This window comes from Schistocerca piceifrons, chromosome 1 (genome assembly GCF_021461385.2).
Source record: "Schistocerca piceifrons isolate TAMUIC-IGC-003096 chromosome 1, iqSchPice1.1, whole genome shotgun sequence".
In the NCBI taxonomy this organism is placed as follows: Eukaryota; Metazoa; Arthropoda; class Insecta; order Orthoptera; family Acrididae; genus Schistocerca; species Schistocerca piceifrons.
Genome location: NC_060138.1, coordinates 914,898,430 through 914,917,351, shown reverse-complemented (window position 1 = coordinate 914,917,351; position 18,922 = coordinate 914,898,430). Strand labels below are relative to the sequence as shown.

Here is an 18,922-nt window from a genome sequence, read left to right as displayed (position 1 = left end):
CCCCACTGAAAGAGTTTTGGCCATCACTGACCAACATCTCCAAACAATTCCCCTAATCTAGCCTTCCACATCAAAGACACCAACCACTTCCTTCACCAACTCCCCATCATCCTCACCCCTGTACATCCCTATACATCAACATCCCTCATGCCCATGGTCTTACCGCTATTGAACACTACCTTTCCCATCATCCGTCGAACGCCAAACCCTCTACGTCATTCCTCATACACTTTACTAACATTATCCTAATCCAGAACATTTGAAGAGAATGTATATAAACAAATCTGCATGTGTTCTGTTCAATGTCATCTGAGGGAAAGTAATAGAGTGTACGCAACAGGCGTGGGCTGGAGTAGAGATGGGTGGTAACTTCAATTGTCTCGCATATGCAGATGACATAGTACTACTAAGTGAATCAAAGCATGAGTTGAAAGGAATGTACCAGAAAATGTACAGTTATGCATGGAAGGTAGGGCTCAAAGTGAATCAAGACAAAACAGACACCCTATCTTCATTCCTCCACAACCTCAACACCTTCTCTCCCATTCGCTTCACATGGTCCTCCTCAACCCAGGATGACTACCTCCTCTCTGATGGCTCCATGTGCTCCTTTGTCCACATTAAACCCACCAACCACCAACAGTACCTGCATTTTGACAACTGCCATCCCTTTCACACCAAAAAATTCTCGTACACAGCCTGGCCACCCTGGCTGGTGTATTTGCAGTGACGAGAACTCCCTTGCTCAAATGAGCTGACTGTTGTCAATAAGGCCTTCACAGACAGGCACTATCCCCCAGATCTAGTCCACAAACAGATCTCTTGTGCCATTTCCCCTCACTGCCAGTTGCCCTACTACCCCAAGAATCAGCCACATAGGAATTTCACCTTCATCACCGAGTACCGCTCCAGACTGGAACAACTGAACTGCATCCTCTTCAGGGGCCTTGATTACCTGTCATTATGCCCTTAAATGAGGGGCATCCTACCAGAGATCCTTGACCCCCCTAAGTGGTATTCCGTCATCCACACAACCTACACAACATCTTAGTCCATCCCCATGCTGCTCCCAATTCCGACCCCTTGCCACAACGATCATATACCTGTGGAAGACCCAGGTGCAAAACCTACCCAGTCCTCCCATCCAGCATTTCTTATTCCAGTCCTGTCACGGGTTTATCCTACCCCATCAGGGGTCGGGCCACCTGTGAAAGCAGCCACGTCCTTTACCAGTGCTGCAATCATTGTGCAGCTTTTTATATCAGTATGACTACCGACCAAATGTCTACCAGAATGAAGGGCCACTGCCGAACTGTGGCCAAGAGTAAAGTAGACCACCCTGTGACACAACATTCAGCTGAACATCACACTGGATTTTAATGGTTGCTTCACTACCTGAGTCATCTGGATCCTTCCCTCCAACACCAGCTGGAACTGCACAGATGGAAGTTACCCTTACAACACATTCTCCGCTCCCATAATTATTCCAACCTCAACATACAGTAACATATTGTCCCCACACCCTCCACCCAACAATTTCCGCCCCCTCTGTCCTATCATCTTCTCCCCATTCTCATCTCCAGTCCTGTTTATTTGCCACCCTCTGCAAATGCATCTGCCCATCTTTCCCCACTCCTCTCCTTTTTTGCTCCTTTTTTCCCCACATCCCTGCCCTACAACCTCCCTACATTGCACCTGTTGGCAGTCTAGTCCCAGCACACTCCACCAGACAGACAGCATCTCCACCTGTACACTACTGTCTCTTCTCTTTCCCAACACCCACCGCCTCCCCACCCCCAATCCTCAAGATGGTGGAGTTGGTGGTCGTGCGTGCATGAGGTGTGCTTGCATGTGTGTACGAATGGTGTGTGTGTGTGTGTGTGTGTGTGTGTGTGTGTGAGAGATATAATTTATAAGCACTATTGCATTATCCTTGATAATTGATATTATTAGCTCTTTTTATATGATTTCTGATTCAAAACTTTAATATATTTCTGAATAATATTTGCAGGATGTGAGAGTTGGAACAACACAATCAACTCTGCAGAGGCCCACAGAAAAGGAAAATGTGGCTGAGGGTTGTCTGGGTGTGGATCATTGTGCCCAGAAAGATAAATGTCCACCTCATAGCACATGTGTAGCTGACTGGGAGCAGTTTTGGTGTCAGTGTGATTTAGGTGAGTGGTACTAGCTTGTAGAAGGCGTTGCCATATTAAACAGCTATGCTGAGAATAAATATCAATTCAAGAGCTTCATTTTATTTACTAAGAGTTGTTAAAACTATCCACAATAAAGATGGTGAATGAATCTATCATGATTGTTAAGAAGAAAGAACCACCCATTTTTCGTGTGTAGTTTGAATGTCAATAGTTTTTAATGATCATGCAGTGCAAAAATATTATGAAAAGTATACATTGCTACTGTTACACAGCAGGAACTGTCACACATCATGTTTCAGGATATCATATGCATATTCTCTTGATCAATTTGTCGTTTTGTTACGCTACTTCATAACTGCAGACAGCATTCAGTACCACCAGTGGCCGTCTATTGTATTGCTTTCTTTGACTTTCTCTTTTATAATGGCGAGTGACTGCAGTGTTTGAAAGCCTTTGAGCTGTCTGGCAAAAGGGAGGAAATTTCATAAAAGAATGGGCAGGATCATATACTTTTTAAGAGTCCAAAGCTGGGTTTCAGTCCAGATAACCAACACGGCATTTGTGTCCTCCATTCCCTGCACTCCAGGCAGTTTACAGGGAGAGCTATCTGCCACAAAAAAGCGGTACTGTTTGAAGAATCCTTTTACAAAGATAAAAATGTAGCCAGTTGTCACTCTCCAGAGGTCAGCATGAAAAAACAATGTTGTCTCAGCAGTCACAGAGGCCAGTGTGAGAAATGCTGTTGCCTCAGTAGCCACATAGTGGAAGAATGTTCTGTTTTAACTTTTAAAAACAAGCATTCCTATTGACATAGTGCTATTTTACAGAGAACCCATGCTTTCTCAATCAGGGCTATGGGTAAAGCTTTCAGTAGGTCCATTTCAGAATTATATCATGGAGTGGAAGTAGTATTCTGGCTTCCTCCTCACACCACAGCACTATTGGTTGATAAACATGAAATCTGCAAGAATAGGAGTTTGTTTAACCATATTATTGAATTCTCAGTGGGTATCTGTTACCATTGACCAGCGAGATTCCTGCTACAGAACAAACAGCCATGTTTCAGAGCATTAAGATGGAAAATACGTGCTACTAGGTGGTGGAAGATTAAACTCACGGAGGGAGCCTTGCTGTCATATAGAAATATGTCTCCATCTTAGCACTGACTGCAGAAGGGAGGCTGAACTCAAAGTCTCTAGCCGCTGCTGCTGCTGCTGCTACTGCTGCTGCTTTCTGCAGTCAAGCTGCAAAAATAGGCCAGCATTGCAAATCCCGATGCAGTAGCGACGCAATGTTAGATAACTTCCTTCTGGAGGCAGTAGCACAGTTTTAATGTCTCACAGCCATCTAGTTGCTTTCATGAAGCACTTTGGAGATTTTACTGGTGTTAGTAGCTATTTTTTCGTGTTCTTACTGTAATACACAAACCATACTTGCAGACATTGGTAATATATGCAAATTATTCTCATAACTATGCTTTTTATCATGCTCACCCACCTGTGCCAAGGTTAGACATTATAATTATGGTCCCTTGTCCAGTTGTTAAATTTTGATTCAGTTATGTCAGTGGGTAATTCATGTGTCACAATACCAGGAAGGAAAGTGCTACAAACCATATAGCGGAAATGCTGAGTCACGATAGGCATAACAAAAAGATTCATACAATTAAAGCTTTCAGCCATTAAGGCCTTTGTCAGCAGTAGACACACACACACACACACACACACACACACACACACACAGAGACACGTAAATGCAACTTGCACACACATTTGCAGTCTCAGAGAGCTGAAACCACACGAATCCCCTAAATCCCAGAAATTTTATGTCCCCCAGGATTTCTCTAATGACATTGTCACAAAAAAGTCATTAAATTCAAATTCTCCTTGCTTTTGTGGTTTCAAATTCTCCTTGCTTTTGCTGTTTCAAATTCTCCTTGCTTTTGCTGTAAGGATTACATACCCAGACTAATGTGTGGTACCCATAGGCAACAAAGTTTGTTAGCTTACTTGATTGTTGGCAGATTCTGACATTTCCTTTAGATTGACAAGCTAAAATCTTAGTGTAACATCAAATCAGTTGTATGAGTGGTCTTAAATGTGCAGCAAGTAACATCATGTTTGATGTAGTGCAAGTTCATCTTGGTATCAGCAAGTCAATAATATGTCTTGCCTCCATTCCCGCCCCTCCCATCCCCAACCCCCATCCACTTTTGAGGAGGCATATTAAACTATAAAATCTTATTTTTGCAATACGATATTAATTGATCTATCATTTAGCACCAAATTGGATTGTTGACATTGATGTGCAGGAAGTGTGTGTTTAGTCACCTGATTTCAGCTTACTATAGTTTGAAAACTTCTAATCATGTTTGGATCATCAAGACTTTTGAAGAAGGACTGTTTAAGGTTATGACCCAAAACAATTTGTCTGAAGAATCTACAAGGTATAAGCATCCAAGAAATTTTTAGATCATGGAAACTCAGGACAGGAGAGACATATTAATAAGAAAAAGAATACAAAGTAACAAATTTTCCTTTGTATTGGCATCTTAAGAATTAGAAGTAACCAATTTTCCCTTGTATTGGCATCTTTCTTAAAGGGGAAGAACTGCATGACAATCATGATACTAGAGATTTAGTGTTAGATGATTACTTTGTCTCTGTTCCTCCAGCTTTCCATTTCAGCAGCTGGTAAGCCGAGTCTCCTCGACTGTCTCACATAGAAATATATTTTTACTCTATGTGGGAAACTTAGTTTTCATTATCATTTTCATTTTGAGGCATCATAAGCAACATCATGTACATGATTTGCACATTTCCATTGAAACTGATACAGGTTGCTTGCTTCATTAGATATGGGGATGTTTTAAAGCCAACGGAATACATGTGTATTCATAAACTTTGAATTCATGTAATTAACAGACAACCTAATTAAAGGAATGGCAGATAATTTCTAAAAACTGATTTTGAAAACATAGAATTAATTGATCACTTTTAGTTGTAAAATACTGCAGGCATCATAAGATCATTTGGTGGTACAAAAGTTATAGGTATGAAGATCTGCTTCTGAGAAGAAATAATAAATGGTAATTTCTATTTTGTAACTATGACTTCTTTGAACCAGCACAGTAAAGGAAGTTCCACACTAAATTTTTATACTTTCAGTTTGTTTACTGCAGAAATAGTTTATTTTTAAATAGCTCTTAGAGAATAGGTATAATTAAAAATAGTTTATTGAAGATTGAAATTCTTTGAAATATTCATTTCCAGCATTTAAGTTAATTTCTACATAGCATTAAACATAAGGTTTCAGTATCATTCTTGTACTTATAATTCATAATTGGTTTTTAATTACAGGATATGTTGGTACATCATGTGTTGGAGTATGTGAGATGAATCCCTGTGCCAATTCAGCTCGATGCATCAAAGACAATAATCCCCCCCATGGTTACCATTGCCAGTGCAATTCTAGTCAATATACAGGTAGGTTTTCAATGTAAAGTTTCTCTATGTGTGCATGGGGCTGGGGGGGCTGGGAGTAATGAAGGGATGAAGACGTAGCTACAAGATTCGGGAGACATTATTATTCCATGTCCATTGACAAGGAATTATATCATCACTGATAAAGTATGCAAAAGGAGTATTGACACTTTTGCTGTCAGAGATACGGCAGGAAGATAAAAGAGGGGAAAAAATAAATAGTAAAGAAACTCGACAGACTCTGGAGATGACTAAGAACTGTGGAAAATGAACAATATACAGAATAAAAATGAATGCCAGCAGTGTACAGTATACACACACACACACACACACACACACACACACACACACACACACAAAATATTTTTGCCTGAGACTAATGTTTTGTGAAAAAGTCTGTGGTGCAAACCCATGACCAGTCTATTGGCCTGCTTGTAGAAAGAGCACAACCATTCTTCACCATGGCACTAGGAGGGGAAGGGTGGTACACCCATCGCTCCATGCACCTTTTACCCTTGCAAAAAATCATGTATACTTATTTGATACCAGGCGAAGTGGACATGGGCCACCCTGTTAGCAAGCTGACTGCTACAAAATTTGATATTGGAGACCTCATTTGTCTGTTTGTAGTAATTTATGTAAAAGAATAAACTGGTTTCATTTCAAGGGAACAAAGGGACAAACATTATTTCGTGTCTTTAAAGAAAATTTGACTCGCTGATTATAAAATATTACTGGTTAAATCCTTGTCAATATGTAGGTTCACCACTGTCCCTTCAGTAGCAAGGTTTATATGCTATCAGCATGTTAAGTCTTTCAGTTATTACAGTAAGCAGGTGGACTACAATTGAACTGTTAGTGTTACTGAAGCCACTTCTTATAGAGTTTGAAAAGACTTAATTGTGTGCGATATTCTTAAAAGTATGGAGACTAGCAAAAGCTAAATTCAGTTCCTCTGCACAATTTTCAAGCCAGAAAACATTGTTTGGAAAGAACATACTCTTTAATTTTATATTTCTTTTGTTAAAAATGTATATGACAGTAAGGCATTAAATAGAACTTCTGCTTTATTGTATTTATGTTTCTTATCTTGGCTAATTCATATGTGAATAATTGGTGTAACATACTCCTTACTTGCCACTCAATAGTTCTGTAAATGTGTATAAAACTATTTAAATTTCAAGGAAGCAGCCAATAAGGGATGGCCCCATTGCTCTGTGATTATCCTGTTTTACATGCAGTTATCTGGATAGCTGAAGTGGTTCAAGTTTTAGTCTGGTACAAATTTTTCATATGTCAGTATTCAATAGAAAATCTATAACTAATACTGCTGATGTCAAGGAATTCACAGTCAGCAAATAAATTTTGAATTTTTTAATATGGTGATTCCTTTTTACACTACTGTCCTGCAGCCTCTGCAATTCTCTTAGCATGTTGTCTTTCTCATGATTGTGTTGTCTTATGATTCCGTTTCCAACTTTTTTTCTTTTTTTACTTGTTGTCCAGTGAGGATAGTAAGTTGCCAACTTCATTAATCCTGCTTGGGTATTTAATCTGCCTTTTATGTATTTATATCCAAGTTTCAATTAAGGAAACTACTTTGAGTTGTGTTATTTACAGGCCACTACTGTGAAGTCCCTGTGGATCAGCCCTGCCCTACCAGTTGGTGGGGTTTCCCTGTTTGTGGCCCTTGCCATTGTGACACTAGCAAAGGTTATAATGCTGACTGTAATAAGACAACAGGAGAATGTTACTGCAAAGTAAGCTTTTTCCTCACAGTTTTGCTATTTTATCATCTATTTTCCATTTGTAAAAAGATGTGGTCCTCCATCTATTTCATAATCAGACTTGATGCAGACATGAAGCTGCCCAACACTGTGTTAGCTAGTTGGTTATTTGCATATGCTATGGATCATAATTGCATGGCTCACTTTGATTGGAGTGAGACAGTTTTACCATTATAATCTATTTTCTTTTCTTTTTTTTTCTTTTTTAAAGTAACCATGTGTTGAATTATTACGCTACCTTTTTAATGTTTAAATTTTTTTGTTACTCCTTACAAAAAAGGGCATATATGCTTTTACACTGAGATGACAAAAGTCATGGGAATATTCCAAATACTGTGTTGGACCTTCATTTTAGCAGCCATGCTGCCACTGTGGCTGTCCATAATTGAGAAAGTGTTTCTGGTGAAGGATTTTGTACATGTTTTGTGCATGAACTGACCTCTTGTTTATGTCCCACAAATGTTCAATGGGATTCATGTTGGGTGATCTGGGTGGTCAAATCATTCACTCGAACTGCCCAGAAAGTACTTCAAACCAACCGTGAACACCTGTGGCCCAGTGACATGATGTATTGTCGTCCATAAAAATTCAGTCGTTGTTTGGGAACATGAAGTCCATAAATGGCTGCAAATGGTCTCAAAGTAGCCAAACATAGTCATTTCCAGTCAATGATCAGTTCAGTTGGACCAGAGAACCCAGTCCATTCCATGTAAACACAGCCCACACCATTATGGAGCCTCCACCAACTTACACAGTGCCTTGTTAACAACTTTGATCCGTGGCTTTGTGGGGTCTGTGCCACACTTGAACCCTACCCTCAGCTCTTACCAACTAATTCGGGTTTCATCTGACCAGGCCACAGTTTTCCAGTTGTCTAAGGTCCAACAGAAATGTTCACAAGCCACAGAGAGGCATTGTACATGATGACGTGCTGGCAGCAAAGACACTTTTATTGATCTTTAGCTGCCACAGCCCTTAATGCCACATTTTACCAGACTATCCTAATGGATACATCCTCGTTCATCACACATTGATTTCTGCAGTTATTTCACGCAGCATTGCTTGCCTGTTAGCACTGACAACTCTCCACAAATGCCAATGCTCTTGATCGTCAGGTGAAGGCTGTCGGACAATGCGTTGTCCATCTTGATATGTAATGCCTGAAATTTGGTATTCAGGGCACGCTCTTGTCACTGTGGATCTCAGAATATTGAATTCCCTAATGATTTCCAAAATGGAATGTCCTAAGTGTCTAGCTCCAACTACCATTCCATGTCCAAAGTCTGTTAATCATGTCTGAAACCTTTTACATGAACCACCTGAGTACAATGACAGCTCCACTGATGCACTGCCCTTTTATACCTTGTATATGTTGTACTACCACAATTTGTATATGTGCATATCGCTATTCCATGACTTTTGTCAGCTCACTTTATAACTTAACTAGCAGCATGAAATGAAACTTCTCAAATGGTATGGAATTCCTATAAACTAATGTAAGAAATTATTCAACAGTGGCACAAAGGCTGAAACAGTATTTTGAACAATCTTAGCTACTAGTTGATATATCAATGAAAATAATCAATTTTTGAAAATATCGTGTAATGGGATAGATAAAAAATCTATTCACCAAGCAGTGGCAGGAGAAAGCACACATAAAGCTATTGAAATTTGCAAGCTTTCAGAACCAGTGGCTTCTTTTTCTGGCACAAGGGTTGAAGAGAATGGAAGAGGGGTGAAGGAAAGGACTGGTGAGGTTTAGGGAGGGGGAAGAATTTGGAAAAGTCACCTGGAATCCTCGGTCAGGGGAGACTTACTGGATGGGATTAGAAGAAAATTCTGATAGTTGGGGACTGTACCGGATGAGATCTGAAAACCTGAGAGCATAAAAGAGGAAGATAGGGTAATAAGGAAGACAGGGATTATTGGCAAAATATTATGCCCAAATTAGTAAGAGTGGAAAGCGAAGTGCGTTGTATGTGGTAGAGGTGGCTTGCAGGGAAAAATAGGCAGGTCAGAAAATGAGGTGAAGAAAGGAATATTTACTGAGAAGAAATGCTGAGATCAAAGAAATTAATGTAAATTTAAGCCAGGTGGTTAGTGAGAACCAGGGACGTACTGCAGCATAAGTTCCCATCTGCAGACTTCTGAAAAAGTGATGTCTTGGAGAAAATTTCATACGACATGTGAGGCGAAACAGGCAATGAGATCATGACCGCCATGTTGCATAGCCTGCTGTGCAACAGGGTATTGTGTGTTGCCAGTCTCCATCTTCTGCCTATGCCCCTTCATCCTATATTGTAACTTTTTGGTAGGCCGAGCAGTGTTTGCGTAACAGTTGGTACTCAAAAATGTGTTCAAATGTGTGTGAAATCTTATGGGACTTAACTGCTAAGGTCATCAGTCCGTAAGATTTCACACTACTTAACTTAAATTATCCTAAGGACAAACACACACACCTGTGCCCGAGGGAGGACTCGAACCTTTGCCGGAACCAGCAGTACAGTCCATGACTGCAGCGCCTTAGACCACTAGGCTAATACTGTGCAGCGGTTGGTACACAAGATGTGATGTTTCACAGATGACTCTCCCTCAATAGAATATGTTCTGCCAGCTACAGAGCTGGTAGGAGGGAGCATAGGGCAAATCTTACCGTGGGGATGGTCACAGGGGTAGGAGCCATACGATAAGGAAATGGGTGCAGAAGCGCCATAGCGTCTGACACAGATATTGCGGAGATTAGGAGGCTGAGAGAAGCTGTTTTAGTTGTGGTGGCCAAAATGTCAGATAGAATGGACCCTATTTCAGGGTATGATTGAAGGAAGTTATAGCCTGTCGATGTAGCTGATTAGTACAGGCAAGACCAGGATAAAACTGTGTGACTGGAGGTGTACTTCTAAGTTGTTTTTTGACAGGATCAGCAATACCAGGACTGGATGCGACAGTTCTTCCAAATATGCTTTTGAATTAGGCTGGTGGGGTAATTACTTCCAGTGAAGGCTGAGGTGAATAGAATAGTGGTGTATTGCTGTAAAGAATCTGCATCTGAGCAAATATGTTTGTCTTGAATGTCAAGGCTGAATGGGAGGGATCGTTTGACATGGAAAGGATGGCAATGGTCAGAATGTAAGTATTGTTGTTCCGTAGTAGATTTAAAATTGTTTATCTGGGCTTCACTGAGGACGAGATCAAATTCAAGGAGAGTGGCATGGGATTTGGAATAGGACTACATGAAACTTGATTGAGAGAATGTATTTAGAAATTCCAAGAATTTTAACAGGTGAGCCTCACTATGAATCCATATGGCAAAAATGTCATCAATGTATCTAAACCAGACCAGGGGCTGAAGAATTATAGATCCCAGGAAAGCCCCGAGGAAGCATTATAACGTGTTATTCATTCTTGCCTCCCACCTGGCCATAATTTACATTAATTTGTTTGGTCTCAGCACTTCTTCTCAACAACTGTTCCTTTCTTCACTTCACTTTGCTTTAGTTTTCTGTATCTTTATTTTCTGACCTACCTATTTTTCCTTGCCCGCATCTCTACCATATACGATGCACTCAGCTTTCCACTCTTTTTAACTCATACATGATTTTTGTAACTAGTCTCTGTCTTGCATATTAGCTTACCCTCCACCATTAAGCTATTAGGTTTTCATATCTTGTCTGGTGCTGTCACCAACCATCAGTCTTTCATTCTTTTCCCATTCAGTAAGTTTCTGATGACCTGGAGTTCCAGGTGACTGTTCAGAGCTCTCCCTATTTCCCATACTGCACTGGTCTTTTTTTCTTCACTCTGTTCCTTACTCTTCAACTTTCCGGCCAGGAGGAGGAGCCACTAGCTCCAAAAGCTTGCGGATTTCAATACCTTTATATGTTTTTCCTCCTGCCATGGCTTGGTGAGTAGATTTTTTTTTTATCTATCCAATTACATTAAAACTAATGTTTATAATGTTTAACTAATACCATTTATAAAAATGTATGAAACTATAGCAAAAGGATTAGAAATACCTCTGCTACATTAAAAATAGCTCGAAATATGCACAAAAATGAAATATTCAGTGTTGTCTTTGAACAGATTTTTGTGACCTTCCTATTTTCTTTCTTCCATCTTTGTGTTAATTAAAGTTACGACTTATTAGCTTTACTACCTCAGTCAATTCAAGTGTGATTCATTGTTTTCATTTAATTGTAGTCTAGTAATAAAATTTGCAAGACTTGGGCATTAATTTTTGCTCTTATTTTCTCCTTGCTGCATCTTAGATTTAAAGACATAATACTTGTAGTACACAAAGGAATTGAGCAATAGTCAAGAAATTTGCTCATTACAAAATTGAAAACTATATCTTAGTTCAGGATAGCGAACTGAATTTGTTTATTGTCAGATATTAATCTGATACGACTGATGAAGCTGTTTATTTAATTTCTTCCATAAGCCAATTCTGCCTCTAGTGATACTGACTCATATGGAAATAAAAATCACTTTGAAAAGAAAGTGAATAATTGGTGTATCATAGTCTTTCTCGGCACTCAACAGCTCTGTAAATATTTATAAAACTCTAAAAAAGAAAGGGAGGCGACAATGAAGGTTGGTCCCATCACCCCGTGATCATATATGCAATTCTTTCCTACACTTTTTATCATTAAGTGGTCTGTTAATTACAGTTCTTCAGTGTATTTTCACATCTATTATGATAGGTTTTTAAAAATTTTAACCATTATTTGCATTGAGACAGTGTTGAAAAACATGCAATAGAAAAGGTTGTAACACACAGTACCTGGTAATGCTCTATAAGATCACGTCAGTAAGGACCCTTTAGATCAGTTTCTGACATCAACTGAGAATGCTCATTTATTTCAATACATTAGTGATCTGCATTTAATTTGAAATATATTTATGTTGTGTGTTTTCTATGAAATATGAGAAAAATTTGGGATCTTTGTTCTAAGCATTTTGTTATTAGTATGTCTTATTCTGTTTTACAGGAAAACCATTTCCAACCACCTGAGTCTGAACGCTGCTTTGACTGTGAATGTTATTCTATTGGTTCATTTGGGAATCAGTGTGACTCAGTTACAGGTCAATGCAGCTGTCGTACAGGTGTGATAGGGAGGCGATGTGATTCATGTCCAAACCCATATGCAGAAGTAACACTCAGAGGATGTGAAGGTAAATTGAAAACAGAAGTTAACCAAAATTCACAGCAAGACTTTTTTCCTCAGGTAATGGTCCAGTCACAATAATATGAGCACTACAAGTCCATTGTCGTAACACGATTCACGTGGTCCGTCGTACTTCACATAGTGTAGAGCAGGAACTGTCTGCTAGGCATGTCCGATGTAAAACTGACTGGGCACGGCCCGCGCTGCCTGAGTTGTTGTTCCGCCGGCAGAGGGCGCGACCGAATTCTTGCGTGCCCTCTGGTGAACGGGACTTTACTTGCGGCATCTCCTGTCCGTAACACGCCGTGCCGATGTGCGCCTCCCGCGATCTTTCTGGTGGCTACTGCATCCATGTTTGATGTCAGTGTGCAATAACAACTCACGAACTACAGGTGACAGCAGTAGCAGTGGAGGGTATGTAAAGCGTGTCAGAATATTCTGAAGACAATGCAGAAACAGAGCAATTTATCTGATGTCCAGTGACTTTTGAGCCAAGGGTGAAGGCATTTCCAAAATGCAAAATGGCTAGGTTTGTAAACTGTTCTGATGCCACCGTGGTTAAAGTATGCTGTGCTATACAAAACTGGTGGATAATGGTGCACCACAGACCATAGGTGACAGGGGTCAGCAACAGCTGCGGAGATGTGTATGGGTGAATAGATGTGCAACTGTTGAGTAACTGATCACCCAGATGAATAAAGGGGCTACCAGCAATATCTCCTCAACGAACATACAGCGAACATTGCTGCATATGGGCCTCTGTCGTAGGCATCATGTTCGTGCATCCATGCTGACTGCTGTTTACTGGCAACAAAGGCTGAAATTTGCACATCAGCACCATAACTGGACTTTCACTAAATAGGTGCAGGTGACTTTTTCAGGTGACAGGTGGCCATTAGTGTGTATGGCATGAAACGTCTGAAAGGAAACACACTGCAACCACTGTTAGAAGGGTCCAGGCCAGAGGAGGGAGCATTAAAGCCTTGAGAATGTTTTCGTGGTGTTCGTTGGGTGATCTTTTCATTTTGGAAGGCGTGGTACATCAACACAAGGATGCACCTATCTGTGGGAACCATATCCATTCCTATGTGCAGTTTGTTTTTCCTTGGCACATGGTGTCTACGAACAGGACAATGCAATGTGTCTTACAGCTCAAAGTGTATGTGCATTGTTCAAAGAGCACCAGGATGAGTGTACTATACTGTCCTGGCTACCAAACTTCCAGACTTTAGACACAATTGAGAATCAGTGGGAGCACCTCGATCAGACTGTTCGCACCATAGATCCTAAACCGAGAAACAGTGCAACTGGTCATGGCACTTGAGTCAGCATGGTTCCACATCCCTGTTGGTAGCTTCCAGAACATCTTCCAGCTTGTATCGCAGTGGTCCATGGTGCAAAAGTCACAGTAATGTGACTGGAGAGGGTAAAAAGTATAAGGCACAGTGAATTACAATTACGAATGAAGAATGTAATACATTTGATCCCTTCACTCATGAAGCACATGATTTCAGAGATCGCTTTCCATGCAGTTCACAGGCATGCTGATAGAGGTCACCTGGGTCAGCTCTGGTGTGCCGCCAAAGAAACAATATTTTTTAAATAGTCACAAACGAGTGCTTGGTCTATTCTGTGATCTGCATTACTGTTGTTCAGTCAATATGTTCAGTGCTACGCACAACCTGTACTTCATTGTATCTTACGTATTGCTCTATAAAGTACTATGTCCCATAAAGCGTGTTTGTTCTTACTATACTATGAGTGAGGGTTACGTTTTCTCCGGCTGTTAGTTCAGTCGAAAGTCACCCAACAAAACATCTTGATGGGAGAAACACTCCAACGTGTCATTGCTCAGCAGCAAACTTTCACGGAACAACAGCTGGTGCTCGCCACTGCTCTCTATCAAGTGGTCTCATGGTTACACCAACATTTCTAGTTTTTTTTTTTTTTTTGGGTGGCCAATGCAAATCTTTGTAGTACTTTCTTTCTTTCCTGGATTTTGGGCGCACATTTATCATTGTTGTACCAACTTGCACCTTTGTAAGAACTGGCCAAGTTGTTATTTGATGAAATGTGCAAGCTTCTCTCAGCATGTTACTGAGACAGAATGAATGTCATTGCAACTCATTTAGAATTTCAGCATTGTCAGAAACACCTGCACCAGTCTTACAAAGCCTGGGCTGCAGAATTCCATGGGCTCAGCCATCATTGTAAACTTGTTGCTAGTACCCATCACGAATCCTTCTGTGATCACATGGTGCATGATGTTATTATTTGTATGGACTGGGATAGGGAATTCTGTGAAAAAGCACTTCATTGTAAGAATCCAACGCATACAGATGTGCTCAGTATAGCATAATCCTTTGAAGTGTCACAGGGCACAGCCAGTCAGATTGTTGCCTGGGGGAAGGTATCAGAAGTTGCTCAATCAAACCCTGTTAGGTACACTGCAAGTGATCAGGATGATGGGGAAGCTGTTGCAGCTATACAACTTTCAACTCAGCATTGCATGGGGTTGTGTCGGTTACAGCCACAGCAACAACAGACCGCATCACAACATCAGCAACAAGCCTCTCCCATTTTGCCTGTACTACTTCATCCAACATGGTCATGCTGTGTGCCCTAATCATTGGGCTCTTTGCAACAAGTGTTGAAAGAAAGGCCACATTGCATCAGTGTGTAACTCCTCTTCAAACGTGGCTGTTACAGTAGTACTGATGGACATTAACTGTATCTCTACAATAACATGCTGTATCTCTACAATGACTGTCTCAGCAAACAAATTGTTTATTGACTTGTGCATGTTCAATAAACCACTAAAAATACAATTGGATGCAGGAGCTGCAGTGACTTTACTAAGTGCACAAATGTGCATGGACTGGGTTCCCATCCCCTCACACAGGTTTCATGGAAGTTTGTTAGGTACAATAAACAGCAGTTTCCGATCCTAGGTAATTTCTCTTCTCTTGTCTCTTACAAATCTGTTTTTCACGTTCTCACCTTCCTTGTTGTGGGGCTATTTGCATACCACAGATGTGTTTGGGTTAGAAAGCGTTTCATGCTTTCATTTTCTCCATTGTCAGCGAGATAAATTTAGTGTCAGATCAAGTTCCGTATCAGAAACTGGAGTCTCTCTGCTCTGAGTTTTTGTCTCTGTTTTACCCTGGGCTTGGTTGTGCTACCGGTTTTCTTGCCCACATTACTATGAAAGAGTTCGTCTGCCCTTGTAAAATTTTTTTTCCTGTGCACAGCAGGTGCCAATCATGTTGCGTGACTCTGTTAAGGCCAAATTAGACCATTTGATGTCGCTTGATGTCTATTCAGCCTATTTCTTCCTGTGAGTGGGCTACACCACTAGTCATCATTAAGAAGTCAATGGGTAATCTTTGCCTCTGTGGCGACTTCACTGTCATAATTAATACACAGTCCATGATAGATATGTGCACTTTGCCCTGCCATGACAAATTGCTCACAAAATTATTGGACGTCCATTGCTTTTCCAAGATCATTTTGTCAGAAGCGTACCTCCAGCTCCCTTGGATGAGGCCTCAAGGCACCTTCTCGTTGTCTTTACGTTGTTTGGCCTATAACAATATCAAAGCTGGCTTTTTGGCATTGCTAGCTCGCCCACAATTTTTCAGCATTTTTTTAGAACTGTTGACACCCTCTATGCTCGGCTGCATAATTTACCTTGATGGTATTGTTGTTTCGGGTTCTTCTACCAAAGACCACCTTAGAAATCTCCAATTGTTGTTTTCTGTTTTGAGTCTGCGGGTCTCAAGTGCAATTTTGCCAAATCTCAGTTTTTTCTCATGTTGATTGAGTACCTAGGTTTTGAGGTTTCTCAGACAGGTGTCAAACCATTGTGTCACCTTGTTGATGCAATTGTAGCTTTATTGTGGCTGACCTCCATTATGGAACTGCAGGTAAAGGACATATGTAAAGTTGCGTCCTACCATAAGTTTTTACCTGATGCTTCCACTATTGCTCAGACCCTGTATGTGCTTGTGTGTAAAAATGTTCCTTTGTTTTTGGTCCCCAGCGTGTGCATGATCGTTTGCTTTGCTTAAATCTAATATTCACTCTGCCCCATGTCTTGCCACTTTTCAGCCAGGTCAGCATCATATGTTGGCTACAGATGCCTCTCAGCACAATCTTGGCATGGTGTGGTACAGAAATAAGTAGACAAGTCTGAACAACCATTTACTTATGCTTCTAAGACTTTAACTCCCACTCAGCAGCACCCCTCTCAGATTGAAAAGGAGGCTTTAGAGATTTGGTTGCTTTCAAGAAGCCCCGTGTCTCCTTGTATGGTTCTAAGTTGTATCTAATCTTGAATCAAAAGCCATTAGTTGCTTTTCTTAACCTTTTGGCTTCCATGCTGGACAAGGAAGCACATTGTTTGCAGCAGTGTCGTCTCTTCCTCTCCCATTATCATTATCAAATCCATTACTGGCTGATGATGCAACACGTTAACGCAGGTGCTTTGTCTTTTTTCAATTGGGCTGAACCCGGCTTTCATTCAGGATGAGTTGCTTTGTTTCTGTTTAGGTATTGAAACCAGAATGTGATAGTTTACCCATCACTAGTGCCACGTGACCATCGGACATCACCAAGAATCCTTTACTTAGTCAGGTCATTTCTTCCAAGCAGCACAGTTGGCCAAAAAAACCTATGGGCCATGCTGCGGATCCTTAGAATGATTACATCTCCCTCCGACTCCACCTTTCTGTGTTTGATGGATAGTTTTGTTAGCTATGGAGGATATTGTTCCTCCAGTTGTAATACCCACTTCCTTATGCTGTAATGTACTGTGGCTTCTGCATGTCTACCATTGGAGGACCTCTCACACCAAAGCTTTGGCCTGCCAGCATGCGTATTGGCTGGGCATAGACGGGGACATTACTTGGCTTATTGCTGTTTGCACTCATTGTGTTCGGCAACTGTGACCCCACGGATGTCTTTTACTCTGGTCAACATTGCAGCAGCCATGGGAGTGTCTGCATGTGAATTTTGCTTTGCCCTTCCTAAATAAAAATTGGCTTATTATAATGCACGCCAGTTCCAAGTGTACTTGTGTGGCACGTTGTCTGTCCTCGTCTGCGACAACCACTATTTCAGCCCTGTCTAAGGTCTTTGCAATTGATGCACTTCCGTATGCTGTGGTTACCGATAATGGCTCCCATTTGTTTCTTGAGAATTTGATTTTTTTGTATAGCTAATGGCGTTTGCCAGCTCACAACTCCCCCTTTTCAGCCTCAGTCTATTGGTCAGGCTGACCCATTGTGATGACGTTTGCTCTCTTTTTATTTCTTCATTGACTGTACTCTGTGCATTGCTACACAGGCTGTAAAATGGGTTCTGGAAGTACAACATTGACTACTTTGCTGACAGGTGCAAATTTGCGTTTCACAGCACTTTACTTTCACTGTTCACAACCCCACAATAATACACAGTTATATGGCCAGTGCACTGTTGTTTAACCTTCAATAAACCTCATTAATAGGTTGCAGGCTAGCATCCACATACTGCTACAATAGTTTCCTGTTGAACATCAATGAGCAGTAAAAAACATAACCACATAGTCCACAGTTTTTTCAGAATAATCAGGTACGTATGGAACAGACACTGTCATTGTTTTAACAGACGCCCTAATTGTGTAATTGTGTAAAACTTATTTCACAGTTAATTTGAAGCATCGTTGTTCTAATCAGTACAGATTTCTCGTCTGAAACTCGGGCGTGGACTGACTGCCTCTGGACCAAAAAATCAGGCCCTTATACAGGGTGTTACATAAAGGTACGGCCAAACTTTCAGGAAACATTCCTCACACAAACATAAAGAAAAGATGTTATGTGGACATGTGTCTGGAAACGCTTAATTTCCATGTTAGAGTTCATTTTAGTTTCGTCAGGACGTACTGTACTTCCTCGATTAACCCCCAGTTGGCCCAATTAGAGGAAGGTAATGTTGACTTCGGTGCTTGTGTTGACATGCGACTCATTGCTCTACATTACTAGCATCAAGCACATCAGTACGTAGCATCAACAGGTTAGTGTTCATCACGAACGTGGTTTTGAAGTAGTGCAATGTTTACAAATGCAGAGTTGGCAGATGCCAATTTGATGTATGGATTAGCATGGGGAATAGCCATGGTGCGGTACGTTTGTATCGAGACAGATTTCCAGAACGAAGGTGTCCCGACAGGAAGACGTTCGAAGCAATTGATCGGCGTCTTAGGGAGCACAGAACATTCCAGCCTATGACTCGCGACTGGGGAAGACCTAGAACGACGAGGACACCCGTAATGGACGAGGCAATTCTTCGTG

General features: G+C 40.9%; 1 protein-coding gene across 1 annotated transcript in view; it reads left to right on the top strand.

Annotated features, from left to right (window-relative positions):
- Nucleotides 1–18,922, top strand: part of LOC124717078 (protocadherin-like wing polarity protein stan) — a 368,864-nt gene that overhangs the window by 199,717 nt on the left and 150,225 nt on the right. Inside the window, exons 22-25 of the mRNA XM_047243768.1 lie at nucleotides 2,012–2,177; nucleotides 5,519–5,644; nucleotides 7,262–7,401; nucleotides 12,417–12,600. Coding sequence (XP_047099724.1) covers nucleotides 2,012–2,177; nucleotides 5,519–5,644; nucleotides 7,262–7,401; nucleotides 12,417–12,600 — 616 coding nt within the window. The remainder of the gene's footprint in view (nucleotides 1–2,011; nucleotides 2,178–5,518; nucleotides 5,645–7,261; nucleotides 7,402–12,416; nucleotides 12,601–18,922) is intronic.